The 16,571-nt window shown below is 36.0% G+C and overlaps 1 protein-coding gene and 1 long non-coding RNA gene across 4 annotated transcripts; one reads left to right on the plus strand and one right to left on the minus strand.

Annotated features, from left to right (window-relative positions):
* Positions 1 to 5,092: 5,092 nt before the first annotated feature.
* On the minus strand, positions 5,093 to 12,969 carry LOC107668762 (uncharacterized). Its single transcript, XR_001631924.1, has 3 exons — positions 12,865 to 12,969; positions 7,859 to 7,866; positions 5,093 to 5,108 (listed from the first exon to the last, which is right to left on the minus strand). It is a non-coding gene; the product is annotated as an uncharacterized LOC107668762 (long non-coding RNA).
* Positions 6,804 to 14,871, plus strand: LOC107668761 (uncharacterized). 3 transcript variants are annotated; one of them, XM_016460745.1, is made up of 6 exons: positions 6,811 to 7,044; positions 10,053 to 10,228; positions 11,250 to 11,362; positions 11,482 to 11,704; positions 11,872 to 12,028; positions 14,375 to 14,871. In XM_016460745.1, the coding sequence occupies exons 2-6, from the start codon at positions 10,078 to 10,080 to the stop codon at positions 14,391 to 14,393; spliced, it is 663 nt and encodes a 220-aa protein (XP_016316231.1). In that variant the 5' UTR covers positions 6,811 to 7,044; positions 10,053 to 10,077; the 3' UTR covers positions 14,394 to 14,871. The 3 variants fall into 3 exon arrangements, with proteins under 3 accessions (XP_016316232.1, XP_016316231.1, XP_016316230.1); XM_016460744.1 differs by having other exon boundaries at positions 6,814 to 7,044; positions 11,869 to 12,028; XM_016460746.1 differs by lacking the exons at positions 11,872 to 12,028; positions 14,375 to 14,871 and adding an exon at positions 11,796 to 11,871 and having other exon boundaries at positions 6,804 to 7,044.
* Positions 14,872 to 16,571: the final 1,700 nt, after the last annotated feature.

Below are 16,571 nucleotides of genomic sequence, written 5' to 3' on the forward strand. Positions count from 1 at the left end.
TGTCACTGAAACAAATTTTTAATTTTAGTCCAAAGTTTCTTGGCACAGCAGCTTTTCTGCAAACCATTAGGGACTGCAGGTGGAAAGATAAAGTATTATAACGTGGTAAAAAGCATTTTTTGCTTCTTATCAGAGACGGATTTGGTGCACTTGTACACTGTCCCTATTAAATAAACTACAAATAATATGTATATATATATATGATAAACTAAACCAGTTGCGTAATATCACATTAAAATACCTGTTTATACTTCAAAGATTTAACTTAAATTCAGGGTCTTATGGTGGGGCAAGTTAAAATGCTGGCTCAATTTGCCCCACAGCTGCCATTTTGAAATAAACTAGCTAGCTTACCAATTAAGGTTAATATTTATCTAAATTATTTAATATGTTGCTAAATCACCTATATGCATCATAAATATTTTAAGAGCTGGATGAATTTGCTTTGATGTATCAGCCAATATATCTGATATGCTAAAATTTTACTTTGACAAGCCAAAAAGTTTTTTAATTGGGTGCTTTCCACTCCTCTCATGTGAAACAGGGTGGGTCAACTTACCCATGGGCTCATCTTACCCCAGTCTCCCCTAAAGTTGTCTTTAAAATGAATGTAGTGTCGCAGACATGCTGTGGCAGGTGAGACTGTGTAACAGTCCCTGAGGTGGAACTGGATTTCCTGGAGCAGTTCTCAAAGTGATGAGAAGCTGATGATGACGGGTCTGGATACTGTGGAAGATTTTTATTGGTCAAACTATGAATTGTTCAAGTATAATCATTGTGAATATAACCATTTATGTATCAAGTTATTTTACTATTATAATCGTGTATTTGCCTGTGTGCAGACAGGCCTGCATAGGAATGGCATAGAAGTCTGTATGAGGGGCAGACACATGGTGGGGCTGCATGTCCTGTTTTGACATAAGACAAAATATATGATGGGGGCCCTTACTTTCACGGAACATAAAATTAAGGCTTCCTGTCTGCATCTTGGTAGCAGACTGGAAACACAGCCAAAAAAGGTAAACCATAACAAATATGTATGAAATATATTGAACACGCCTAGAGGAAAAACAGTATAAAAGACTGTCCAGACATAGACTCGATTTTCTGCAGATTATCTCTAGACCGCATTATCTCTCTGATAATAAAAGTCTATTTTTCTGGCATCAAAACCCCAAGGCTTCAAGAGTGATTCTTCATAGAAAAGGCAGGAGCCACCAAAATACCTGCTGTAAAACATGATGTGGCAAGTTTGAAAATGAGGAAGTGCTTATTAGATTTCATTTCAGTCAGTAATGTACAGTATGACAGAAATGTGTCCCTCGGCAAAAGACAATTTTTGCAGTTCACAGCAGCGGGGGATGCAGTGCAATACTCTTTGGTCCAGAGCATAACTGTTCCCCTTTTAAACAGGTTACATAACCTCTGACGTCTAATTGAATATTGCTCATCTATAATGAGACTTCAAATTTATCTATATGTATGTTTTTATGCATGTGTGTGTGTGTAAATATATATATATATATATATATATATACAAAATATTCTGGAATTCAATACAAGTTAAACTCAAGCAACAGCATTTGTGGCATAATAATACATTTCAAATACAATCTAGGTTACAGTAAGACACTTTCAATGAAAGTGAATAGAGCAAATTTTTGGAGGATTTAAAAGAATAAATGTAAAGTTTACAATTTTAGAAAAAAAAAACATTTCTTTTCAACTTGTAGTTGAGTACAGCTCAATTTGTTCTTGTCATCTTTAGTCAATTTAGTTGTTTAATTGTCATGTAACTTTCATTGGAAGTGCTTTACTGTAACCCAGATTTTTTTATCTTGTCGAAATTAATCATTGTATTGAACCTGGAATGTTGTAAGTAATTGTGACATTATTGTGTGCAGTTAGATTAAATATGAACTCTGCGCTTGGATATTACACCTTGATCAAATCACATCTTAGACCACCCATTCTGTTTATAGCTGTTTATATAATTGCCGTCTTGCTAAACTCACAATAAATCTGTCTCTATAAACTTACATACACCTATAAAACTGGAATAGATGATAATGACTTTTTTATTTTTTTTACAGTGGAAAAAAATGATAAAACCAAACCTTACTTGTATACTGCACAATTGTCTTTCTTCATTTTTTTTTTATACTTATCTCTAAAAACCCAAACAAAAAAGTATCTTTTTTGATGGAATAATATTTTATACACTATATACACTGGAAAAAAATTACATCGACCTTGAAAACAGTAGTGAGTTTATTAGCCAGAATATTACCTTGGTTACTGTTTTGTAGACTGGGTGAGTTTGTGGGTTTGAGATTTACGCTGTTTGCTTTAATAAAGCACACATGGTTCAATTGATCTAGTGCAGCAACTTCCAAAGAGCACCTTTCTGTATCTGACAACTGCGTCAATGCACCTGACAATGGTGGATGACAATAGTTGACAGTTGTCAACTAATAAACCACAAAGTTTTATTTCAAAATTATTAATGCATGTGTTCCACTGCATGGGTGTTGAAATTCTTTCAGCGAGCAACATTTTGCATGCTAAAGCTTGTCCAGTAGAGAAATGTATCACCTGTCAAATGTTCAGTTCATATTTCAGTGCTTTCATTTTTGAATATTGTCCAGGGTAAAATTTCCACTGACACTGTCAACATGATTTAAGTAATAGTTAAGCCAAAACTGAAAACGTACTCACCCTCAGGGCAGGTCTTTCAAGATCTAGATGTTTCTTCATCAGAACAGATTTGGAGAAATTTAGAATTACACCACTTGCTCACCGATGGATCCTCTGCAGTGAATGGGTGCCGTCTGAGAGTCCAAACAGTTGATAAAAACATCACAATAATCCACACGAGTCATCAATTAACATCTTGTGAAGTGAGAAGCTGCATGTTTGTAAGAAACAAAATCATTTTTTAAAGGAATCTCATTCTGACGGCACCCATTCACTGCAGAGGATCCATTGGTGTGCAAGTGCTACATTTCTCCAAATTTGTTCTGATAAAGAAACAAATTAATTTACATCTTGAATGGCCTGAGGGTGAGTACATTTTAAGAAAAGTGTCATATTTGGGTGAACTATTTCTTTTGAAGGAGTAAAATCCTGGATCCACGGCCGCTTACATACATGTCTTTTGTGTGTTTGTTAATCAAGTTATTAATCATTATTTAACCTCTTAGATTTTAGTTGATTAAATGCAGGTATGAGCTTTTAATCTTTTAGTAGTTAGTCACTCTCTCCTTGTTTTTCAGAAAGTTCTTTCCATGCTAAACATATATTTACTCAGGCCCACTTTGACAGCTTATGTCACAAAGGTCATCAGGGCCCCTCAGCTACGTGACTATCTCATCGTTAGAACATTTACTTTGTTCTCTATCCCTGAATATTAAAGAATAAAGTTGATTATTGTGTGGACTTCTCTCCCTTTCTCTCGGAGAAGCTGCACTCATTATCTTTTGAAAAGGACCTGATAAGAGTACGAGCCTGGGGAACTCAGCCTTGAAGAAGTTGCGAATTCTCTATGTGTGTGTGTATTGGTATTTGTGTTCACAAGACAAAATCTAGTCCCACCATATACTTTGTCTTGTTCAAGACAAAGTGTAGAAATACATAACAATAGAAGAGAAATGACAATCAAAATTTCCATTTCATGCCAACTTCAAGTAAACTTTCAATAAAAAGATGAATGTAAAATGAGATAAAAATGAGTATGATAATTAAATACAGGAGTGAACCATTGTTCTGTGAATAGTGGAGACACAAGACATCTATGATTTTATATTCTTGACAGTCTTGATGGAAGGTAAGACAGAGACCTTTCTGGTTGTTATAGAGCAATGAAAAACATTTGCATTATTCAAGTCACTTTTAGTGCTTTATACAATATAGATCTATGGAAGCCCGTTTCCGCCACTGAATAAAAAATAAAAGAGGTAATTGCGACTTTTTATCTCACAATTCTGACTTTTTTTCCACAGAATTGTGAGATATAAACTCGCAATTGCGAGTTATAAAGTCAGAATTGTGAGTTATAAAGTCAGAATTGCGAGTTTGTATCACGCAATTCTGAGAAAAAAAAGTCAGAATTGTGAGATAAAAAGTCGCAATTACCTTTTTTTTTTTTTTTTTCAGTGGCGGAAACAGGCTTCCATAGAGATCTTTCAAAGCAGCTTCACAGTATTAAACAGGAAAGTAACAGAATCAATGATGCAAACTTCAAAACTGGAGCAAATCCTAATTCTGCTCTAAAGTAGCTGTAGCAAGACAATAGTGTCTTTATTCAGCTTCAGTCAGTTCGGTGTTGGTTTAGTTCAGTAACTATTTGAAGTTAATTCATTATGAAACCAGTTCAATTTAGCGATTAAGCAGCTCTACCGAAAACAGTAGTGACATTATTCAGCTAGAGAAATAATAATGTTGATTCAATTGAGTTCCAGCAGGTTGAAACATGAAGGCAGAGCTGCTGTTTAGATAGCAGTAGGCAACTGGCTTACCGATGGCCATAAAATGTGTTTTGGTTCCAGCTGGTCCTAGCATGATATGCTCATAGCTGGCTGTAGAGATCTGTGCCCAGAGCTCATCTAGTTCTTAGGTTTATCATCTCATCTCATCTCATCAGGGTCTTCACTGATTGTGAACGGCTGTGTTGTGGCCGTTCCTGGGTGCAGGTCCAATATCTGGTCGTATTTCTAAGCTGTTTATTCCCTTTTTGCTTCTTTGTTGTTTCTGGCCTGAGCCATTGCCACCTTTGTTTTCTAGATTGACCTGTTTTTTTTTGTTGTTGTTGTTTTTTTCTTATTTATTGGTCTATAGCAGAGCTTCAGCCATGAACAAGTGCTTCCTGACATTACCGAATCCCATAACTTAGCAGAAAGGGCTTTACAATATATTGTCATTACATTTTTTGAAGCTATTTGTGAATAGGAAATGGATTTTGTTAAATTACAGTATGTAAATGAATGATTGTAGGCCATTTCAAACCAATTTTCTTTTCTAGACTTTAGTTCATTACCGCTCCTTCACCTGCTGTTTGGAATTGGCTGTCTGTTTGCTCTCTCTCTCTCTCTCTCTCTCTCTCTCTCTCTCTCGATCTCTCTCACTTGTGTTTGTTCTGTTTGGAATCTGTTCATCTTGGATTTGATTGGATTTCAAAATAAAGGCTTATCTGAATAATTTGTCATCCGAGCTCTTTAGTACTGTAAGAATTACAGAACCTCAGACACTTTGATCTTCTGAGACAGACAATACACACACAGTGCATTAACATACAGACATCTGTCTCCACACCTTTTTTTGAAAGCCCCAATGAATACTTTTTAAACATTTTTAGTGGTTAGAGAGTCAGACTTGTAACCCGAAGGTCGTGGGTTCAATTCTCAGTACTGGCATGAATTTTAGGTGGGGGGAGTGAATGAACTACGCCATCTTCCACCCTCAATACCCACGAGCAAGGCACCGAACCCCCGATTGCTTAAATGGCTGCCAGGTGTGTGTCCTCAGTGTGTGTGTTCACTATGCACTGCTGTGTATACTCACTTGGATGGGTTACATGCAGAGCACAAATTCTGAGTATGGGTTAACACACTTGGCTCCACGTAACGTCACTCACTTAGAATGTTTATTCAGCAGAATCTGACAGAAATGTCTTCTCTTCCGTGTCTTCAACATGTGTTCATGAGAATACAATGAAGCATGTGTGCGGTGTTGCGGATGCAGGAGCCGGCGTTCTGGTCTTTCTTAGTTCATCGTCTGAACATTCTGGTTCAAATATGTAAGGCTGGGCAAAAAATTGCAAGTCATCCTCTCTGTCGACATCTTCAGACATGTTTTATGTACAGCATGTGTCTTCCTCTGCTGTAAACCAGGTGAGAAGCATCCGGGTTCTACATCAAAACGCTGACTCCTGCTTCTGCAGCACCACACGCAAGTGTCTTGGTACTCTTGTGAACACGAGTCGAAGACTGACACGGAAGAGAAGAAATTGTTGAATAAAGCTGTTATTTTTTTCTTTGCGCACAAAAAAGTATTCTCTTAGCTTCATAAAATTAAGGTTGAACCACTGATGATGTCCTTACTACTTTTGTGGGCCTTGAACGTGGTAGTCATGTTGCTGTCTGGGTCAGAAAGCTCTCGGATTTCATCAAAAATATCTTAATTTGTGTTCCGAAGATGAACAAAGGTCTTATGTCTTACCGACATGAAGGTGAGGAATTAATGACAGAATTTTCATTTTTGGGTGAACTAACCCTTTAAGGCAAATTCCTGTCACTGTCAAAAAAAATCATGTCACTGGTCAGATACAGTAAACCTTTATAGCTTTATAGCAGAAAGAAAAGACCTTTCATTAAATAACTTGTTATATATCAACCTCTTAAAGTAACTAGTTTCCTCTTAAAGTAAAACTAAACAGTATTAGTCTTTCAGACTGTTGTATATTAACTCAGTGTTTATTTTTGTTTATATATATATATATATAAAATGTTATTCTCTTTGTGTGTAAAAGTTGCAACAAACGAATTGTAATGTAAGTTGCACAAGGTACACATAAATACTGTACAGGTTGCATTAGATAACTTATTGTTTGCTTATCACTGTTCAGTCAGACTGATTTTTTCCCCCACTTCAGTTCTACATAAAGTATTTGGACACTTACGCCACCTGTAAAATGTACGTCAGTGCATTGGATAAATGTAATTGTCCTGCTCTATGCATGCATGCAAATTCATAGAATGGTTCATAAAGGATGCAAGTGAGACGGGTTGCAGTAAAAGTAGCGGAGTTTACGACTTCCTGTTACTCCCTGTTCGTTAACATTCTTCCCAAAACCCGCAGATACGGGGACAGATCAGCCTGTAGTAACGATTCTGGTAAGGGGGCGTCATCCGTTAAACGTGTGCATTTTGGATTTGCAATTCTGCCATATAAACGCTCACGACATCACTGTGATCTGAAGACGCTCATAAGGTCAGGCAATCGGCGAAGAACTGCGAGGACGGGAAATTAAATTGATCCGAAAACCAGGTAAGCCTATATTCGTGCATTTTTATCATTTGTAAATTTAATTTATAAAGGGTGCTGCAGAATTGATACAAGAAGCAGGTTGTCTTAAATAGACTTTTAAATGAAATAACAGTAAAACTTGAGTAGAATCATTAAAATCACCCCTCAGCCTTTATGACTGACTATTGTACTTTGATATGTTGAAAACACGTGCTATATAACTTTATAGAACACCAGCGTCGTCCACATTTCTCTTTCCATTTGCGGTGTCTTTTCAAACACCAACCTTTAAACTTTTCGACGACACTGTTCATTCTTGAAGTGAACTTCATTACTTCGCTGCTTGGCAACCGTAATGAACTATTTTGTTTGGCGAAATAAGTGAACGTTAACTGTTTATTGAACGCGTATGTTATGGCAATTTTGCTGTTTTCGCGATAAACCACGAGTGGCTTTAAATTAAATGATACCATATTCATTTAGCAGACGCTTTTATCCAAATAAGCGACTTACACATGAGGATGCATCATAAAAAGGCAATAAACACGAGAAGTAGGCTGATACAAAGATTCAGACATCGTTTAGAATAGGACTAGTTAGAGCAGTGAGGGATTAAGGCATAGTGAATGCAGAGGAAGATTTTTTTTCTTCTCAGAAGGATGGATTTGAGTGCTGACGGAAGTGTCAAGTTTTCAGTCGTTTCTTGAATAATGTAAGAGATGCGGCGTTCGGGATGGGGTTGGGAAGATAATTCCTCCAGCAAGGAACAGTAAACAAAAACGTTGTAAACAGATTTTGTGCCTCTGTGACTTTGTGTGCCGCCTCATGGTACCACGAGGCGGACTGTTCATCGGAAGAACCGGGATAATTCCCGGTGACCTGGCAACCGATTTGACTCGCTGCCCTGTTCTTTTATATCCTCCTGACTACCAGGAAAAAACAGTTTTGTGAATTTAGTATTTTGTCATGTCAAATCGGAAGAACCGGGATAATTCCCGGTGACCTGGCAACCGATTTGACCCGCTGCCCTGTTCTTTTATATCCTCCTGACTACCAGGAAAAAACAGTTTTGTGAATTTAGTATTTTGTCATGTCATTACATTGTTTAGAGCATAAGAAAAATTTGAAAATGTGTAAAATGGCCATAAACAAGTTTTTCCATTATATACAATGTATATATGAACTATCTAATTTGCATATTAATGTGTTTTTGGGGCAAAATAGAATGAACAAATCAGTGCAATAATGGGAGTAATAATTAGCAATATTTTCATAATAATATCTAATATTTAATAGGAATATTGATACATAATTTTTTCTCTATTCAGTTGTTGTGTCTCTCAAAATGTGCAATAAACATGCTTTAAGTTCTGGTGTCCTCTACAGTGGACATGAAATCGACGTCCTGTTTCATAACAGAAGGTCATATTTTGATTTGAAACCCCATAACATTTTCCTGAGATGTTGATTTATGACAAACAATTTGAAAATTAGTCAGATTTAAATGATAATTACAAAATATTATATTTCCATAAGGGTGTTACACTTGATCACTAAAATAATATCAGTCTTTTTTAAAGACCAAGGAGAGGGAGTGGTCATGGTGAAACATCCAATAATTTGGTATCTGAAAAGCCCTGAATGTGGTCTGTACAGGACATCCAGACCTAAAACGGTGACATGTAACGTCTCAGAGAAATCACTAAAACATAATGTCCTCTACAGAGGACAAAACTCCATAGCTGGTAGTCAGGAGGATATATTTATATATGTATAATGTAGCTACTAAATCGATTATTTCCGAATTCGCCATTAGATTAAAAAATCTCCAATAAATCATGATAGTAGTCGTGACTGGCAACACTACGCTTCTACTCGCGCGCGCTCCGCACCTCCGCCAAACGGTTTCGATCAGATTAGCCTAATAATCAATGCAGGTTTCTGGAGGGGATGTAGACTCCTAAAAGCAAGTGGAGGCTAGGAGGGTGCAGAGACCGTGCATGTTCTGTATGCAAATATCAGTAACTTGATGCGAGCCGTAATTGGTAAGTTAGTGCAGAGAGATAAACATAGGTGTTACGTGGGCTCCTGCTGCTGCGTTCTGAATCATTTGTAGAGGTTTGATTGCACATTATGTAAGTCCAGACAGAAGAGCATTGCAATAGTCCAGCGCAGAAATTACAAGGGCCAGGACGAGAAGTTGCATAGCAGTTTAGTATATGTGGAGAAGTGGAGCGGTCCAAGGACTGATCCCTGGGGAACCCCTTTGACCAGTTGATATGGATACCTACGATGATTTGGAATCATCTTTCGCGATTCGCAGTGCTTTAGTGACCGAGAGCAAGGCAGTCTCAGTTGAGTAGCCGCTTTTAAATCCTGATTGGTTCTTGACCAGCTGGTTATTCTGAGAAAGAAAAGATCTTACTCAAATGAAAACAACATGCTATGAATGGGAGAAGAGAGACAGGTCTGTATCTTTCTACAAGTGAAGTGTTTAGCTTAGTGTAGGTTTTTTAAAGCAGTGTCCTGCTTGAATGCTTTGGGTAAAGTGCCTGTGAGGAGAGATGCCTTGAAATACTTTTGTATTCTCTCGCAAAATGTTTTATTTCCAATTAGTTAAATGACGACGATGATGATAATAATAGTAATAATAGGCTAAATCAGGGGTAGGCAAGTTCGGTCCTAGAGAGCCGCAGTCCTGCAGAGTTCAGCTCCAACCCTATCAAGCTCTGAAGGGTTACTAGGGAGCTACAGGCAGGTGAGTTTTAATTAGGGTTGGAGCTGAACTCTGCAGGGCTCTCTAGGACCGAACTTGCCTACCCCTGGGCTAAATGATCATTAGACTACGACAGATTATTTCCTTGTTTGTTGTGCATAGTGCCTGTGATATCCAATAAAATGCAATTTAGTTTACATTACATAACTCACTTGATTTTTGCTGATTTTTAAAATTTTGTAATTTTCCTTTTTGGTCCTCACCTGTTACAGTCTATATTACCTGTTTGTCTATGGATATTTTTGTCTATTAGTGTCCAAAAAGAAGCTTCCCAAAAAATGAACATCTGTTCCATTGAATCAGCGCTCCTGTCAACCAGTTGTGGAAAGTATGTGTGCATTGAAGGCAGGCGCAGACGCAGGCCCAGTCAATCTCTTGAGCTGGTCATGGAAAATCGACAGGAAAAAGACCTTGAAAACTCATCTAAAGGTCTGAACCGGTGTTGTTCCACTGAATGCTTCATATGTTTCTTTGGTTTTCTAGAACTGGCCTCAGTAACTCTTAAATTAAGATTTTTGGAGACTGGACTGTTTGGGTTCTGTCTATTCCATGTTATTTTTTTTTTTAAATTATAACTAGTTGTATAATGGAGCAAGGAATGACTGTGATAACGTCGTTAGAATCGCAGTGATTATGTGTCTGTGACACAGTAATTAATATCTTACACATAACTGTATAATGTGATGATGTTCATATGTCATTTTTAGTTACTTGTTTTGTACAGTAAAGTTCAGATTTTTTTAAAATGTAAAATTTAATCTAAAACGTTTTTATTGAAGTCAACAAAAAAGAAAAAGCAAATATAGCAGTTAGAAATAGTAAATCAGAATCCGAATGAGCTTTATTCGCCAATTGTGCGCAAACACACAAGGAATTTGTTGTGGTTTCCAGGGGGCTCTGTGTAAATAGCTTCATATACATACGTACATAACACTAAATAATAGAAAGAGCATTTAAATAAGTGAGATTAAGAAAATAAAATTAGAAAATATATTAAAAATAAAAATAAAAAATAAATTGTTTCTTCATTGGAACAGATTTTGGAGAAATTTAGCATTACATCACTTGCAGAATGAGAGTCCAAACAGCTGCTAAAAACATCACAGTAATCCATGTAGTCCATACTACATAATATAACGCTTCCGTCAGTGAAAATGCATCCCCTGTTGTCCTCCCACATCAATCTTGTGGATTATTGTGATGTTTTTATCAGCTGTTTGGACTCTCATTCTGACGGCACCCATTTACTGCAGTGGATCTACTGCTGAGCAAGTGATCTAATGCTAATTTTCTTCAAATCTGTAACAAACTCATCTACATCTTGGATGGCCTCAGGGAAAGTAAATTTTCAGCAAATTGTTTCATTTTTAGGTGAACTATTCCTTTAATGAAAGTGTTTGCATTGTGACTTAATGTAATGCTAATAATATGATTGTCTTTTCTTCTTCAGTCAAGGTGTATCATATTTTGTATGGAACCAGAAAATGCATGGCTTTTTGCTTTGAGGTGAATAAAAAGTCAGTTTTCCCTGTTGTTACTCATGGTAAAGAGGTCAAATTTAAGGTAATGTCTCAGACACTGAATTGCAAAGAAATCATTTATTGTTAGACGTGGTATCAAATACATTCTTGTGCTTTTATTTGATAATTTCTGATTTTATATAATGGCTCTCACGTATACAGGTTTTACCCACAGACAAGCCGATCACGGCAGGAATCTTTGACCAAACGTTCTTATTTCAATGGGATGAGCAAGACAGGCATGGAGACTGGAAGAGTTTGAAATCAGTGGCTGAACCCAGCATGTACTTGATTGATGAAGAAAATGGCAAAGAAAAGAGCAAAGTGATCATCACAAATGAGCGGAGTCCGATTTTTAAAATCTGTTACTCAGATATGAAAATAGGTAATTTTGCCAAATGTTTGTGAGTGGAATATTGTACTTTGTGCATATTTAACATGTTTATGTTAAACTGAAGTGATGTTCTGCATTCTAGCAGGTTTAACACAATACATTGTAAAAACTACATAGCAAGGGACTCATCCATCCATTGATTTTCTAAAACATAGCAGATAATGGGTTGCAGAGTCTCTGTAGATCAGGCAAATTCCAAGAGAACACGATGAAAACTTCATGCAGAAAGACCCCCTGGCAAAGACGAGCCTCAAAACAGGGACCTTCTTGCTGCAAGAGAGCAGCACCCACTAAGCCACTGTGCTGCCCTGAAAGGTAACTATTCTTATTTGTAGACTTCACGTTTGTAAAGAGCACTGCTATAAAAAGTGCTATATCGTTGTATATCGTTTCAGACACCCAAAAATGCTTTTAAAAAAGTGAATAACTTATACCATAAAGATATAATTTATGATTGTCTCATTGACTGTTCTTTAAAAAACACTTTTGAGCATATTTAAACAAGCCTTGAAATAGTGAGTAGGCTATTAGTACGCAGTATCCTCTCCAATTTCATTTACTTGCTTTTTATGCTGATCAACTTCCATCGACATTAACCCTGTAAAGCCTGACATGAAATAACAGCCTGAAAAAAATCACATTTTTTGAAATGGAACACTTTGTTGAGCCTTTAGACAAATAAAAAAAAAGTGTCAGGCTTTTATGGAAAAAAAGCACCTCAATTTTATTTACAGGCTCAAAAATATGTAATTTGGTACAATTGCTGATGGATCATATTTGATACTTGTGATTTTTCATGTATGAATAATCAAGTAAACCTAAGTTGCTTAAGTTCATTAAAGGTGAACTAAGCGATTTTTGCCAAATGATGTTGATATTTGAAAGCACCAAAACAAACATGCCCATACCCCAACAGGCCCCCGCCCCTATTTTGATAACTCCGCCCCACACGTACGTACACAACCCTGCCAGCGACGATGGCGGTATCTGCTATGCCTGCCGACCGCAGCATATTCGAACAAAAGCCAACACAGAATAGTCGTGTGAAAAAGCAAAATCAATGTAACTCACCTATCAAAGCAACCTCGGCGTCCCATTCCCTTCCGCTCTTTTGAGTTCTCTCCACCGCTGGAAGCTGCTCCAAAATTTACGCGGTTGCCAAATAATTTTAATGGGAAGTTGCTAAAGGAAGGTTGATTTGTTGCTAAAAGTTGCTAAATGACGTTGTGATGCCATTGTGCGATGATGTCATCACGAAGCAAAATCGTGTCACTACATCAAATCTCAGCAAAAAATATAATTTATATATGTTAATTTCGATTTGTTCGTAAAATAATATAAATGCATAATATAATAATATTAAAATATAAATAACTGTATTTTTAAATACAACATTAAATTACTGAACACTTACACATTTTTGAACAATTACAATTAAATTTTTTTTTTATTAGTAAATTTTTTTTATTAGCACATTCTGAACAATTAGTTTTAAGCAGTGTATTAGTAGTTTGTTAGTATGCTACACTCTAAGAAAAGCCTGTAAAAATAGTCTACTATGTTAATATGAAGACATTTTCCATATTGATTTTTCACAGGTTTTTTTTACCTACATTTTAAATTCCGCATTGTATTTAGATGTATTTCTTTTTTTATTTACATATTGTATTTTAACTTTTTTGACAAAATAAGCACATCTTATTTCTGTATTATACATTGACTAAATAATATAGGCCTATATGTATGACTACCAAATAAACATGTATTTTCTGGTTTATTTGGCTTGTTGTGAATGAATGACAATGTAGAGAAAGTGAAAAAGATTATCAGCTGCCCTTACACAAATCTCAAAACTAACAAATATGGCATTTTTAAAAATTCTTTTTAATTCAATCTTTATTTGTTTGTGTTTATGTGTGTGTGTGGGGGTCTGTGCAGGAAGGAGAGAGAGAGTACAAATATACGCATTTTAGCTTGTTTCACTATAAATATGAGAGCATACATGGCAACATCCTCTTTTTGGCTAATTTAGATGGAAAATGTGTGCCTTTTTATGATTTGAGTCACTTATCAAAAGTTGCTAAAAGTTGCCAAATAAATAAATAAAATAAAAAAAGCTAAATTTGTTGCTAGGTGCTTTTGGAAGAAAAAGTTGCTAGGGTAATCTGAAAAGTTGCTAAATCTAGCAACAAAGTTAATAAATTGGCAACACTGGTTCTGTGCACTCACTGAGCGCTCGCTTCTCTACTAGACACGCCCCTTACTGCTGATTGGCAGCGAGTGTGCTTTGGGACTCAGTCCGACACTGGTCAAAAGGGTTTTTCCAAATATTGCTTAGTGCACCTTTCATTAAGTGTTCATCTTGAAATATTAATAACAATATAAAAGTTATTTTTATGGTTACGTTTTTTTTTAAATCATCAAGATTTCACAGCAAAAAGACATGCGTTCCATGATCTGAAGGGGGACAGTTATTATACTAAGACCTTTTGCTTGCTAAAAAAGTATAAACTATGAAACAGATAACAGAAGGCATGTAGTAGATTGTGTACAACAGGTTTTTGATCATGTTGATCATTTATTGGCCTTTGAATTTTGAGTATCAAATAAGATGATGATAGCCTACTAAAGGGAATCTTTCTCATTTTCAATCTTTCACAGCAAAACCAAGAGGATGTAATATCAGTGAAGAGCTGAATGCGTTTCACACGTTTTCACCAACAAAAGGGCTCTGATCAGTCTGCATCTGCTGCAGGGTCCTTTTCTTTGATGGATGCTGAGAAAATGTGAGAGCAAGTGGAGTGATTCCTTCCTGGTTCTTTGAGGCATGGCATTTTATCCATTTATTTGCATGTTTGCCTTTTTGTCGTAACCTATTAAATATTACTGACATGCAGTTTTAGGTTCAAAATCAGTTGCATTATTACTATACAAACGCAACTGGCACTGTTTAGTTTGTCACAATGAAAGTATTTGAGCTAATAATTAGCCTACATGGCTTATCAAAATGTTTAAATAAGCCAAAGACGTTACACAGGAACCTAACCCTTTAGTGTCATATCTTGTGAATCACATGCCTTTCTTTCACTTTTAACTGTTAAAAAACTATTTGTGTTGCTTAATATTCTTGTTGAAACCGTGATATACTACCATTTAAAAGCTTGTGCTAAGTAAGGAAGAAATTATTTGAAATTGTAATAATATGTCACAATTTTATCATTTTTAATGTACGATTTTTGTTGCTTAATATTCTTGTGGAAACCGTGATGAAATTGAGGTCCTGCTGTCGGAGGTAGAGGTTCGTGCGGGGACGCTTTTTATTTAATGTGTAATTATTCTGTGGACAAACTGTGTGTGTTGTTCAACATTACTACTTCTAGAAACAACAGAAATAATAATAATAATAATAGTAATTATAAAATAATTAGGTTTCCAAATGTAAGAATAAACTACGAATTCAAGTAAAATTCAGTCATCTTATAAAAAGTGAGCCATCCTACTTTTAAAATCACTTGCTATGACAACTAATGAAAAGTTTAATATCACAAAATTCTTGCACAATTAAAAAAAAACATTATTGAAAGAAAAAGTGGACGTTTCATATCATAATAAAATTAATTATTACACGATTATGGTCTCCGGTCTGAAAAAAAACCTGCATGTGATTTGGCATTTCTTTATATTTACAGAGTTTACTAATGCTGCTCAAATGTGCCATTAGCTAAATATAGCCCTGGAAAGCCGGCAGTGCACAGAAGAGCTTTTCTGTCATGAGTCACATCCCTCTGATGCCCTGCTGATCATCACACGCTCCTCTTTCTAGTGATAGTGATGGAGTACTTGCTTCCAAATCACAATCCCTGTCCACTGTTCTGAATTATTTGTAGGTACTCATTTTGATAGACACTTTTATCCTAGGTAACGTATGACCTGCATCTAAAGAAATGTTCCATATTGGCAAATCAAAAAGTGAACACGGTAACAAATTTGTTATTTACAAAAATGTCCTTAAAATGTCCTTGAAACATGGCCCTGCAGTACTGTGAGTATTGTTAGCTCTTGTTTGATAAAGTGCTTGTCAATAGAATAGAATGGAATAGAATAGAATAGAATGAGGAATTTGTTGTGGTTTCCATGAGTTCTGGGCAAGGTTGTTAACTAAAACCTTAAAGAAATGTATTGAAATATATATATTTCTAAACAAAATAAAGTAACAAAAAACAAAAGGAAAACAGAAAATATAAAATATAAAAATATAGTATATTATATTATTATATAATATAAAAATTTTAATTCAAAATATTAACAAAAACTAATATATTGTGAAACTAATATGTAGCCAATGGGAAGTGGAACTATTGTTAACTGCTCTGCCTGGCACATAAGCACTGCAAGGTGAATGGAGATCTCTCAGGATTAGTGGATTGAGTGTGACTGTTCAGTATGAAGCTCTCGGCACAGTCTGAATGAACAGAACTGAATGTCCTGTAAAAGACAAATCATAAAAAGCCCATCACCTTCAACTCAACCTTGCCAAGACAGAACTGCTTGTGGTTTCAATAAACCCATCACTTCATCACAATTTCACCATCCAGTTAGGCACATCAACCATAACTCCTTCAAAGACAGTCAGAAACATTGGAGTTATGATTGATGATCAGCTGAATTTCTCAGACCACATTGCTAAACATGCCCAGTCCTGCAGATTTGCTTTATACAACATTAGGAAGATCAGGCCCTTTCTTTCAGAACATGCAACACAACTCCTTGCTCAAGCTCTTGTTCTATCCAAGCTGAACTATTGCAATGCTCTCTTGGCAGGTCTTCCAGCCACTTCTATCAAACCTCTACAATTAAT

This window comes from Sinocyclocheilus anshuiensis, unplaced genomic scaffold, assembly GCF_001515605.1.
Source record: "Sinocyclocheilus anshuiensis isolate Anshui unplaced genomic scaffold, SAMN03320099.WGS_v1.1 scaffold36, whole genome shotgun sequence".
In the NCBI taxonomy this organism is placed as follows: domain Eukaryota; kingdom Metazoa; phylum Chordata; class Actinopteri; order Cypriniformes; family Cyprinidae; genus Sinocyclocheilus; species Sinocyclocheilus anshuiensis.

Coding starts and splice junctions, on each gene's coding strand:
- LOC107668761 (XM_016460744.1), top strand. CDS start 10,078: ATGAACATCTGTTCCATTGAATCAGCGCTCCTGTCAACCAGTTGTGGA. Junction 10,229..11,249: donor CCTTGAAAACTCATCTAAAG/GTCTGAACCGGT, acceptor TTTCTTCTTCAG/TCAAGGTGTATCATATTTTG. Junction 11,363..11,481: donor GTAAAGAGGTCAAATTTAAG/GTAATGTCTCAG, acceptor TCACGTATACAG/GTTTTACCCACAGACAAGCC.